The sequence below is a fragment of the Gekko japonicus genome, unplaced genomic scaffold (genome assembly GCF_001447785.1).
Source record: "Gekko japonicus isolate JY-2015 unplaced genomic scaffold, Gekko_japonicus_V1.1 scaffold666, whole genome shotgun sequence".
NCBI lineage: Eukaryota > Metazoa > Chordata > Lepidosauria > Squamata > Gekkonidae > Gekko > Gekko japonicus.
This window is the reverse complement of record NW_015160854.1, coordinates 164543-176924: the sequence shown is the minus strand read 5'-3', so window position 1 is coordinate 176924 and position 12382 is coordinate 164543. Positions and strand designations below refer to the sequence as shown.

The following is a 12382-nucleotide window of genomic DNA, read 5'->3' as shown; positions in this document are numbered from 1 at the left end:
TCCGATTTAATTTCAACCCCTTGGTTCTGGTCTGACCTTCTGGGTTGTCGCTTCTGAGCAGATCAGAGCGGGCGCTCCCCGCGCCCCTTGGGGGAGATCCAGTAGCAAACCAATCTTGCTCACTCCTTTCTGTGATAAGAGCCATCTGGCCGTCCTCGAGGCTGCCGGAATACCCCTGGGCTCTTCAGTGGCATCCGCTTCTCCGTGGCTGTGTAAACTTGGAGCATGCAAATTATTTAAAAAGCGGTGTTTTGATGCATAGCTGTTCCAGGTCCCTTTCCCCTGCACACAGTTTACCCGACGTGAAATAAGCACTTAACCGGAGAGAGAGCTGTTGTATTTTTAATGCGCCTCTTTCTCTTTTGCCTGCGCTTTCTCTCCCCCTCCAGGGTACGTCTGTCTGCCAAGCGCTCCTCGTGGGTTCTGTGGTCATCCTCTTGTGCTCGTCGAGGGCCTTCTATAACCTGGTGACGTTGGCCGTCTCCCCAGACCGCGTGCCTAGTCCCTTCAACTATGGCTGGGACAACCTTTCAGATCAGGTAACGAGGGCCTTTGAACCAGGCACACACACAGACACCCCTCCAGAAAGATCCCCGTAAAGGGGGGGGGAGGGGGGATTGGATTTATACCCCGCCCGTCACTACCCAAAGGAGTCTCAGAGTGGCTTACAAACTCCTCTCCCTTCCCCTCCCCACAACAGACACCCTGTAAGCTATGCTCCCTCTAAGCTGTGGAGTCTTGGGAGCAAGAATTCTACTTTGTGAGCTACTGGCATTAAAGTTGTGAGCGAGTGATTTGGCTGCCGCCTAAATTAGTCTGCTCTGGAGCCATCCTTCCTGAGCGAAGAGAAAAAATTGTGAGCCGGAGGGTAAAAAACTGTGAGCTAGCTCACACCAACTCAGCTTTGAGGGAACACTGCCTCTAAGGTAGGTGGGGCTGAGAGAGCTCTTGACAGAAACTGCTCTTTTTCAAGAAGTTGTTGTTGTTCAGTCGCACAGTCGAGTCCGACTCTTCGCGACCCCATGGACCAGGTCACGCCAGGCCCTCCTGTCTTCCGCTGTCCTCTGAAGTTTGCTCAATTTCATGTTCGTTGCATCGATGACACTGTCTAAGCATCTCATCCTTTGCCGTCCCCGCCCTTCACTACCCCTCCCCATAACAGACACCCTGTGAGGTGGGTGGGGCTGAGAGAGCTCTTGACAGGAACTGCTCTTTTTCAAGGACAGCTCTTATCAGAACTACGGCTTGCCCAAGGTCATCCAGCCAGGTGCAAGTGGAGGAGTGGGGAATCAAACCCGGTTCTCCCAGATTAGAGTCCGCGCACACTTAGCCACGACACCAAACTGAAAGGAGATTCTAAGAGCCAGTTTGGTGTAGTGGTTAGGAACACGGACTCTGATCCAGGAGAAGCGGGTTTGATTCCCCATTCCTCCACTTGCAGCCGCTGGTGTGACCTTGCGTCAGTCACAAGTTCTTTTAGAGCTGTTCTTTCAGGAGCAGTCCTCGAAAGAGCTCTCTCAGCCCCACTTACCACACAGGGTGTCTGTTGTGGGGAGGGGAAGGAGTTTGTGAGCCGTTCTGAGACTCCTTTGGGTAGTGAAGGGCGGGGTATAAATTCAATCTGTTCTCTTCTTCTTCTCTTCCTCCACTTGCACTTGCTGGATGACCTTGGGTAAGCCGTAGTTCTGACAAGAGCTGTACTTGAAAAAGAGCAGTTTCTGTCAAGAGCTCTCTCAGCCCCACCTGCCTCCAAGGGTGTCTGTTGTGGGGAGGGGGAGGGAAAGGAGTTTGTGAGCCGCTCTGAGACTCCCTTGGGTAGTGAAGGGCGGGGTATAAATCCAATCTCTTCTCTTCTTCTTCTCTTCCTCCACTTGCACCTGCCGGATGACCTTGGGTAAGCCGTAGTTCTGATAAGAGCTGTTCTTGAAAAAGAGCAGTTTCTGTCAAGAGCTCTCTCAGCCCCACCGACCTCACAGGGTGTCTGTTGTGGGGAGGGGAAGGGAAAGGAGTTTGTAAGCCGCTCTGAGACTCAGCAGGAAAAAAGGCACAATTGCCGTGCTCATTACCTCTCTCTGCTGTGAAGACTTGTAGGGTTCGCTCCCGGTTGGCAGGACCCTAACCTTTTTGGAGACCTCCCACATGCCAAGCCTGTTCCACAGATCTGTGGCCTCTGCCCTCACCAAGGGAAAAAAGAAGGCATTGCAGGTTTCCCCTTCCTATTAAGGAACTGCTTGACAGAGCCGTCTAGTAAGTGTCCGTGGCTCAGTGGCAGAGCATCCACTTGACATGCACAAGGTCCCCGGTTCAATCCCTGCCACCTCCAGTTTATTTATTTATTTTATTTATTTATTTATTTTTGGATTTATATCCCACCCTCCCCAAAGGCTCAGGGCAGTTAAAGGGATCAGTCAATCTGTGATGTGAAAGACCTCCGCCTGAGACCCCGGAGAGCTGCTGCCAGTGAGAGTAGACAATACCGACCTTGATGGTCTGTTTCACTATACGGCATCTTTGTGTGTTCATGAGCAGTGTTCCCTCTGAGTTAGTGTGAGCTAGCTCACAGTCTTTTGGTCTCTGGTTCACACATTTTTGCCTTAGCTCAGGAAGGATGTGGCTCCAGAGCAAACTAATTTATGCAGTAGTCAAATCACTTGCTCTCAATTTTTATGCCAGGAGCTCACAGAGTAGAATTTTTGTTCACAAGACTCCACATCTTAGAGGGAGCACTGTGTCAGGGTCCTTAGTCAGGTTATGCAACACAGGGCTTCATGAGAAGATAACTGTTTATTGGGAAATCCAGTACTAGAGACACGTGTACAGCTTGTGTCAGGAATGGCCGCGAATACCATGGCCTCTGACTTATACTAGAATCACACATCCTCCCCGGTAAGCATGAGTCAATGGATACATCTCGTGTGGGCGGGCAAAGCAAAACCCGTTAACTTTCCCAGCTGAGTAAAAGTGCAGCTGGAGCATCTACAAGGTCAAGCGCAAGATAGCAAACAGTTGGTGAGCCAGGGTGAGCTGAGACAGAAAACGGGAGGGCACACACACACATATTCCAGACCTATGACAGGGCTACCTGACACACTGTTCATGAGTCCCTGAGATGAACGAGTACGGTCAACGTAAAGGGTCATAAGCTTCTTTTTGAATTGAGCCTGTAAACTGTTAGCAGAGCAAACTATTCTGTACGTGACCAGTTCAGTCGTGGAGCTGAGAATGAGCCAGGAGAGGTGTGAACATAAGAACATAAGAGATGCCAATGTTGGATCAGGCCAAAGGCCCATCCAGTCCAACACTCTGTATCACACAGTGGCCAGAAATACCAGTGCCATCAGGAGGTCCACCAGTGGGGCCAGGACACCAGAAGCCATCCCACTGTTGACCCCCCCAAGCACTAAGATGACAGAGCATCACTTGCCCCAGAGTCCCTATCTATCCCTTGTAGCTAATAGCCACTGATGGACCTCTGCTCCATATGCTTATCCAATTCCCTTTTGAAGCCGTCCATGCTTGTAGCCGCCACCTCCTGTGGCAGTGAATTCCAAGTGTTAATCACTCTTTGGGTGAAGAAGGACTTCCTGTTATCCGTTCTAACCCGACCACTCAGCAATTTAATGGAGTGCCCACGAGTTCTTGTATTATGGGAAAGGGAGAAAAGTACCTCTTTCTCTACCTGCTCTTTCCCATGCATAATCTTATGAACCTCAATCATGTCACCCCTCAGTCGTCGTTTCTCCACTGTGCACTGTCATTTGCTTGGGCATCTTATTGTTAACCTATGTATCGTAATGCTCCTGTATTAATTCTGTGGTGCGGCCTCACTGGAATACTATGGGCAGTTCTGGTCACCACATTGGAAAAGGTGCAGAGGATGGAAGAAACATCAAAGAGGTTAGGGCTCTTTAGCTTGGAGGGGGTGACATGATGTAGGTCTACAAAATTATGCATGGGACAGAGAAGGTAGAGAAAGAAGTCTGAAAGAGTTGGGTATGTTTAGCCTGGGAAAGAGAAGGCTTAGAGGGGACATGATTGCAGTATTTGAAGTGCTGTTATGTAGAAGATGGCGCGGATCTATTCTCTCTTGCTCCGGATTGCAAGACTAGATCTAATGGGTGGAAATTACAAGGGAGTCGATACCGGCTAAATATCAGGAGAAACTTCCTAATTGTAAGAGTGGTTGAGCAGTGGAACAGTCTGCCTCAGGAGGTGGTGGATTCTCCTTCGCTGGACGTTTTCAAGCACAGGCTGGACAACCATCTTTCAGATAAGTTGCAGGGCTATCTTTCGGCTGTGTCCTGCAGAGTGCAGGGGGTTGGACTAGATGACCTGCAAGGTCCCTTCCAACTCTAACATTCCATGATTCTATGAAGTCCTTTTTTCCCTTTCTCACAAGACAAGAACTCGTGGGCACTCCATGAAATTAATGAGCAGGAGGCTTAAAGCAGATAAAAGGTAGTCCTCCTTCACCCAAAGAGTCATGAACACGTGGAATTTAGTGCCGCAGGAAGTGGTGGCGGTGGCGGCTACAGGCTACAAGCATAGGCTACTAGTATTCAAAAGGGGATGGGAGAAAAATATGGAGCAGAGGTCCATCAGTGGCTATTAGCCACAAGGTATAGAAGGAACACTCTGTCTGAGGCAGTGATGCTCTGTCTTCTTGGGTGCTTTGGGGGCAAGAGTGGGAGGTCTTCTGGAGTTCTGGCTCCACTGGTGGACCTCCTGATGGCACCTGGTGTTTTTGGCCACTGTGTGACACAGAGTATTGGACTGGATGGGCCAGTGGCCTGATCCAACGTGATTTCTCTTGTGTTTCTTTTATTATCGGGCACAATGTGGAAGGGCAGTATATCAGACTCTTGAAATAAAAGTTGAGCTGCTAGACAGTGTGCGGCCTCTGATCAGTCTTCAAGGGAAGCCCCGCACAGAGGGCATAGTATGAGTCTATCTTCAAGCTTGCGAACAGATATGACTGAATTGCTCCCTTGCCTGCTTATGCCTGTGTGCATGACCTTTGAGCTTGGATGTCTTCTCTGTCCTTGCAGGCCCGAGGGGAGGAAGTCAGCAGTGAGGAGTATGTGGTTTTTGGGGTCGTGCTCTTCCTGTGGGAGCTCGTGCCAACCGTGTTCGTGGTCCTGTTCTTCCGGGCACAGAGGATGACGCCGAACTTGGTAAGGCGGTGTGAGATTTTCGTTGACTAGTTTTCTGTTTATATACGCGGACGCACGCACCGCAGTGGGGGAAACAACCCAAACAGTTTTTAATGTGCCTGTGAACTGATTAAAGAAGAAGAGGAGATTGGATTTATTATACCCCGCCCTTCACTCGGAGTCTCAGAGTGGCTGACAAACTCCCTTCCCTTCCCCTCCCCACGAGTGTTCCCTCTAAGCTGAGTTAGTGTGCGCTAGCTCACAGTTTTTTAGCCTCCAGCTCACACATTTTTGTCTTAGCTCAGAAAGGAGGGCTCCAGAGCAAACTGATTGATGCAGTAACCAAATAACTCGCTCACAGCTTTAAGGCCAGTAGCTCACAAAGAAGAATTTTTGCTCACAAGACTCCACAGCTTGGAGGGAACATTGCGTCCCCACAACAGACACCCTGTGAGGTGGGTGGGGCTGAGAGAGCTCTCTCGAGAACTGCTCTTGAGAGAACAGCAGGTGGAGGAGTGGGGAATCAAACCTGGTTCTCCCAGATTAGAAGAGGAGGAGATTGGATTTATCCCCGGCCCTTCACTACCCGAAGGAGTCTCAGAGCGGCTTACAAACTCCTCTCCCTTCCCCTCCCCACCACAGACACCCTGTGAGGTAAAAGAAGAAGAGATTGGATTTATACCCCATGGCCCTTCAATCCACAAAGGAGTCTCAGAGCGCCTTCCAGGGAACAGTCAGGGTTGATTTCTTTTAGGATGGACTGATTTGATCTCCTTCCAGTCCAAAGGACCCTCAAGAGTCTTCTCCAGCACCATAGTTCAAAAGAATCTATTCTTCGGCGCTCGGCCCTCCTTATAGCCCAACTCTCGCAGCCATACATTACTATTGGGATTACCTCCATCAATATGGTGTCAGCTAGCTGCCGTGCTTTCTTTGTTTTCTTTTGTCCCTGACTTCTGTGCAGCCGCACATGCTTGCTTAGTTTAGCTACCGTGGGTAACATAAGGGAAGCGCTGGCCCCCCACCCCCCCCCCCCCCGCCGCCCCAAATGTTCCCAGAGAGAGTTCCGCGTGCCTTGTTTGAATCACCATGTCTCGGCCTCTCAACCCACCAGACGCCTGCGGGCATGATCAACAGCCACAGCTTCAACTCCCGGGCGTACTTCTTCGACAATCCCCGGCGATACGACAGCGATGATGATTTGCCCAGACTCGGAAGAGGAGAAGGAGGAAGGTAGGTGGCTGGTGGGGTGGGTGGGATGTGTTTATTTATTATTTATTTATTTGCATTTATATCCCGCCCATCCGGCAGGCTGGCTCAGGGCAGGTCGTATCATTAAAATAAATACAATTTCATTTTGAGACATTAAAACACAATAAAACATTATATGGCCCAGGTCACATGGGCCAGATCATGCGGGGAGGAGGCGTGGCTATGAGCACCGTCGCAATTCGAGCCACTGCAACGTGATCAGACGCGGCGGCAGCAAACCGCATTTTTTCGTCGGCGCGTGGTTCTTGCAGCGCTTCAACGGGGCAAAAGGAGGGCGCCGGGGCGATCGGACGGAGACAGTCCGTCTGCGGCCCGTGGCAAACCGTTTGCTAGTGGCTCGTGGGCGGTACTTTTTAACGCCGCGGTAAGCTATGGGCTGGGGGCAGGCGGGCGACGCTTCCCAGGTGTTTCCATATGATCGCGCCCGTTTAATCCGCCCGGCAGTCGTGCCTTCTCCCGAGGCAAAGTCTCCATGTGACCGGGACCTATAACAATTAGGACGATGGGTACTGCTTGGAACAGCGTCCGTTGGCCATAAAGTTCCGGCCCGATGGTACAGTGAGTTAAAGGCCAGTTGTCGCTGGTCAGTCGACAGGTGACAGACGGGTGACAGCAACCTCAGGGAGGCCATAGATGGACGTCTGCTGCCTCAACCCAAAGGCCTGGTGGAAGAGCTCCGTCTCGCAGGCCCTGCAGAATTGAAGGAGATCCCGCAGGGCTCTGGTCTCAGTAGGGAGCGTGTTCCACCAGGCAGGGTCCGGGGCAGGCAGGGGCCGATCCGCCTCGATCCAGATTTCTACGGAGGTCATCTGTGAGAGTGCCCAGAGCCGTCTCCGTCCCATGACTAGGGCGGAAGCCAGACCGGAAGGCCTGGAGTTGTTCAGTCACCGCTCTCTCTCGACCACCTTACCCAGGAACGGTAGGTTCGACACTGGGCGGTAGTTGGTTAGGACCGGTGTTTCCTCCAAGCTGAGTGAGTGTGAGCCAGCTCACAGTTTTTTAGCCTCTGGCTCACACATTTCTGCCTTAGCCTAGGAAGGACAGCTCCAGAGCAAACTGATTGATGCAGTAGCCCAATGGCTCGCTCACAACTTGAATGCCAGCAGATCGCAAAGTAGAATTTTGGCTGACAAGACTCCACAGCTTAGAGGGAGCACTGGTCAGGACCATAGGGTCTAGTGATGGTTTTTTCAAGAACGGACAAACGACTGCCTCCTCCAAAGCCTCTGGGCAAGTCCCCGTTGTCCGTATGGGTCATTTATGATTTTTCTGGTGGCTCGTGTATATAACCTTGCTAAGTCTAACAGTTGGGGAGAGAAGAGTCGCTGGAAAAGATAATAAGGCTTGGTGCTTGGTGGGGTCAACTGTGGGGAGGGCTTCTAATGTCCTGGCCCCACTGGTGGACCTCCTGATGGCACCTGGTATTTCTGGCCACTGTGTGATACAGAGTGTTGGACTGGATGGGCCTTTGGCCTGATCCAACATGGGCATCTCTTATGTTCTTATGTTCTTAAGGCTAGGAGAAGTTGAAGGCAGTGGGGAAAGAGGAAGAGAAGAGACTGGCTTCATCCCCCCGCCCTTCACTACACGAAGGAGTCTCAGAGTGTCTCCCTTCCCCTCCCCATAACAGACACCCTGTGAGGTAGATGGGGCTGAGAGAGCTCTTTCCAGAACAGTTCTTGAGAGAACAGCTCTGAGCGAACTTGTGACTGACCCAAAGTCACACCAGCAGCTGCATGTGGAGGCATGGGGCATCAAACCCCGTTCTTCCAGATTAGAGTCCGTGCTCCTAACCACTACACCCAAAACTGGTTTACGCCACACCAAAGCGGCCAACACACTTTACTGTGGAATGATTAGATTGGCACGTGATGCCCAGGTAGGGCGGTGGCTCAGTGGTAGAGCATCTGCTTGGCACGTAGACAGTCCTAAATTCAATCCTTTGCATCTCGGGTTGAAAGGACTCGGGCAGCAGGTGATACAAAAGACCTCCGCCTGAGACCCTGGAGAGCTGCTACCAGCCTGAGTAGACAATACTGACCGGGATTGAATGATAGTCTGATTCAGTATAAGGCAGCTTCATGTGTTCTTTCTTTTGGCAAAGGACCGTGGCTCATTGGCAGAGCCTCTGCTCAGCATGCAGAAGGTCCCAGGTTCAATCCCCAGCATCTCCAGTTAAAAGGACCAGGCAGGAGGTGACGGGAAAGACCTCCGCCTGAGACCCTGGAGAGCAGCTGCCAGTCTGAGTAGACAATACTGACTTTGATGGACCAAGGCTTAGTGGTAAAAGATCTGCTTGGCACGCAGAAAGTCCCAGGTTCAATCACCAGCATCTCCAGGTGATCAGTGCTATTCAAGACCTTGACCTGAGACCCTGGAGAGTCATTGACAATCAAGGCAGGGAAATATGGACTTCGATAGGCCAAAGATTTCGTTTGGTATAAGGCCCCCCCCCCTCCGATATGTGTTCACCAAAGGAAGTTGGTTTGTCCCAAGCCATCGCAGAGCTCCTGCTTTGAATGCAGAAAATTGCAGGTTTGTTCCCTGATGCCTCCAGGAAGAAGTTCCCAACTGGGAGGGGCCGTGGCTCAGTGGCAAAGCATCCACTTGGCGTGCAGAAGGTCCCAGGTTCAATCCCTGGCATCTCCAGTTAAAAAAGACCAGGCAGTAGGTGATGGGAAAGACCTCCGCCGGAGACCCCAGAGAGCTGTAAAGAGGAGCTGTGGCTCAGTGGTAGAGCATCTGCTTGGCATGCAGAAGGTCTCAGGTTCAATCCCCGGCATCTCCAGTTAAAATGAACAAGGTAGTTGTCATGATCCGAAGCCTATAGTGGTGCGGCTTACAGGCTCTAGGGAGGCCTAGTGGCGCCAGGGAAGCCTGTACTAGAGTAGCTATCAGGGCTGTCTGTCCGTAGCAGAAGAGAAGGAGATTGGATTTATACCCCGCCCTTCACTTGGAGTCTCAGGGCGGCTTCCAAACTCCTTTCCCTTCCCCTCCCCACAACAGACACCCTGTAAGGTCAGTGGGGCTGAGAGAGCTCTTGACAGAAACTGCTTTTTTCAAGAACAGCTCTGCCAGAACTACGGCTTGCCCAAGGTCATCCAGCAGCTGCAAGTGGAAGAGTGGGGAATCAAACCTGGTTCTCCCAGATTAGAGTCCGCGCACTTAACCAGGAGCACCTTCAAGACTTGTGGCAGGGGAGGAGCTTTCAAGAGTCACTGCTCACTACTTCAGATAAGTGAGCAGGTTTCTGTTTCCGGCCACAAACACGTGAAGCTGCCTTACCAGACCCCTCAGTCCATCAAAGTCAGTATTGCCTACTCAGACTGGCAGCAGCTCTCCAGGGTCTGATCCTTAACTGGAGATGCTGGGGATTGAACCTGGGACCTTCCGCATATCAAGCAGATGCTCTGCCACTGAGCTATGGGCCTTCAGATACAGGCAAATTCTGAACATGAACCCCTTGTAGTCACGTGCTCTGAGGCGTGCACCAAAAGTCTTCCCTTGTGCAACCACACAACCCTAATGTAGGGCAATCAAGATGTTCATGTGCATTAAAAGGAAGTACTTCACCCAAAGGAGGAGCTGCAGTGGCTCAAGTGGTTAAGACGCTGAACTGCAGGCTGAGGAAGGTCAGTAGTTCAGCAGTTCGAGACCCGGGTGTGCCGCATGACGGAGTGAGCTCCCGTCTCTAGTTCCAGCTCCTGCCAACCTAGCAGTTCGAAAGCAAGAAATTGCAAGCAGATAAATAGGTACCACTTCGGTGGGAAGGTAACAGCGTTCCGTGCGCCTTGGTGTTCAGTCATGCCAGCCACATGACCACGGAAACATCTTCAGACAGCGCTGGCTCTTCGGCTCTGAAACAGAGATGAGCACCGCAACCCTAGAGTCGGATTCGACTGGCTTTCGAGAAAGGGAACCTTTACCTTTACTTCACCCAAAGATTGATTAGGACATGGAATTCACTGCCACACGAAGTGGTGGCGGCAGCTACAAGAAGAGACAGCTCCAAGAGGGGATTGGATAAATGTATGGAGCAGAGGTCCATCAGTAGCTATTGGCCACAAGGTATGGGAACCCTCTGTCCGGGGCAGTGACGCTCTGTAGTCATACATGAGAACATAAGAGATGCCAATGTTGGATCAGGCCTTTGGCCACTGTACGGCAAGAGTGTTGGACTGGATGGGCCACTGGACTGATCCAGCACGGCTTCTCTTATGTTCTTCATTTATTTATTTTTTAAAATGCACTTCTGTCCTGCCCTCCCGCTGCAAGTGGGCTCAGGTCACGTTACAAACGGTTAAACTGCTATAACCAGGGGTCATTTCGTAGAAAAAGAGGAGCAGGAGCTAATTAGCCATTAGCATAACTCATTAGCATAACTTATTTGCATATGCCACACCCCCTGACATCACGGGAAGTGTGTCAGAAGGCAACACCCACCGCTCAGGCTCCACTGGACTGTTTTGGATTGCTAGCTGGGGGGGGGGACGAGCAGATCTGTCCTCGCAGAGGAGGGAGAGCTTGTACCTGAATAAAACTTGGTCTTAAAGGTGCCACTGGACTGTTTTGGACCGGGGGGGGGGGCAGAAGGGGCTCTGCAGCTTACCTGGCTGCTTCTTGCTCTGACTGAGGGCTGCTGAGAGCAGGGGGTGGGGCTTGTTGCCTGTGCCCGCCCCCTGGGCTCTTTACTGCCGGAGCTCCGCTCCTGTGCGCTCCCGCAGGAAATGACCCCTGGTTATAACTAGTCAATTGTGTAGACTGTTCTCCAGGGCAGTTGTGTTGTGTTTCTCTGCTCTTAGTGATATGTTAATTGTGGCCCCACATCCTTATATCCCCCCTCCCCCTTCTCTCCATAGCTTAGCCATTCCCCAAAACCCCGGCTGGTACGGCTCCCTGACAGAGAACGAGAATAACGTTGTGATCCCTCCCGTGAGCACATCTACTGTGGATGCGGGGCCCCTTCTCCTTGCGCACGGAGCCGCGGAGTCGAAGAATCAGCACAGTTTTCATCTGACGCCCCAGAACTGATGACGGCAGACCTCTTGGTTGGGGGCGGACTTCAGCCGGAGCGAAGGAAGCGAGTCCCGGCTGGGACCCACAGATTTTAAAACCTGGGACCAGAGCTAGAGGACTCCACCTTCGGGGAGCGTGTGGGTCAGTCGCCGCCCTGTGGTACCGGCAGTGACGGAAACCAATGCTGGTGCGGAAGTTTCTAGACCCGCTTGCCAGTGCGGGCTGAGCCGGACACTAACTTGGCAGCGGAAGGCCGGCAGGCAGCTTTTGGAAGACCTTGCCTCTCCCCTGTTGGATATTTTGCACTTTTTAAACTGAGCCTTTTCAAAGAATAAAAGCTTTCCCCTCCCGGCCTTTTCCTTCTCTGCGACGGGACTTGACTGTTCAGCGGACTGCTTTTGATTGCACATCCGTAGCTGGGAAAGGCACCGTTTTTTGTCTTCCTTGCGAGGACTGGATCACCTCCACGTATTTACCAGTGGAACTCTGTTTCTCGGATTTCTCCGGGGGGGCGGGTCTCTCTCTCTCTCTCTCTCTCTTTGCTTTTTTGGTTTGTACTTTTAAATTGGGGGGGGGGGAGTACATGCTAATACGTTTTGAGTGCCATATTCTCACCGGGCGGCCGTCACTTGCCGTTAAAGCTTCATAACCGTTGCGCTGTGGCCCTGGGATCATGAGGGGGAAGCGGACCCCGATTTCTGCATGACCGTTTTGCTGGCCTGTTTTCCAGCATCCAGTTCTTTGGTCCGTTAACGATCGATAACTGGCGGTCCCGTAACATTTTCTGGAGTCAGTGGATCCATAAGGGCAAGTCATTTGCATGTTCCGGGAGGCAACGACGGGCAGACACCTGATTGGTTCAGTGGCCGCGAAGGCTCTTAGAATCATAGAGTTGGAAGGGGCCTCAGGGTCATCTAGTCCAACCCCCTGTCCAATGCGGG

The 12382-nt window shown here is 51.8% G+C and overlaps 1 protein-coding gene across 1 annotated transcript in view; it reads left to right on the top strand.

Moving 5' to 3' along the window:
• The window catches only part of GPR137C (G protein-coupled receptor 137C), a 38062-nt gene extending 26605 nt beyond the window's left edge, over positions 1-11457 (top strand). The window contains exons 4-7 of the mRNA XM_015421341.1: positions 390-539; positions 5049-5174; positions 6268-6386; positions 11285-11457. Of these exons, the coding sequence (XP_015276827.1) occupies positions 390-539; positions 5049-5174; positions 6268-6386; positions 11285-11456 (567 nt within the window). The 3' untranslated portion in view covers position 11457. The remainder of the gene's footprint in view (positions 1-389; positions 540-5048; positions 5175-6267; positions 6387-11284) is intronic.
• Positions 11458-12382: the final 925 nt, after the last annotated feature.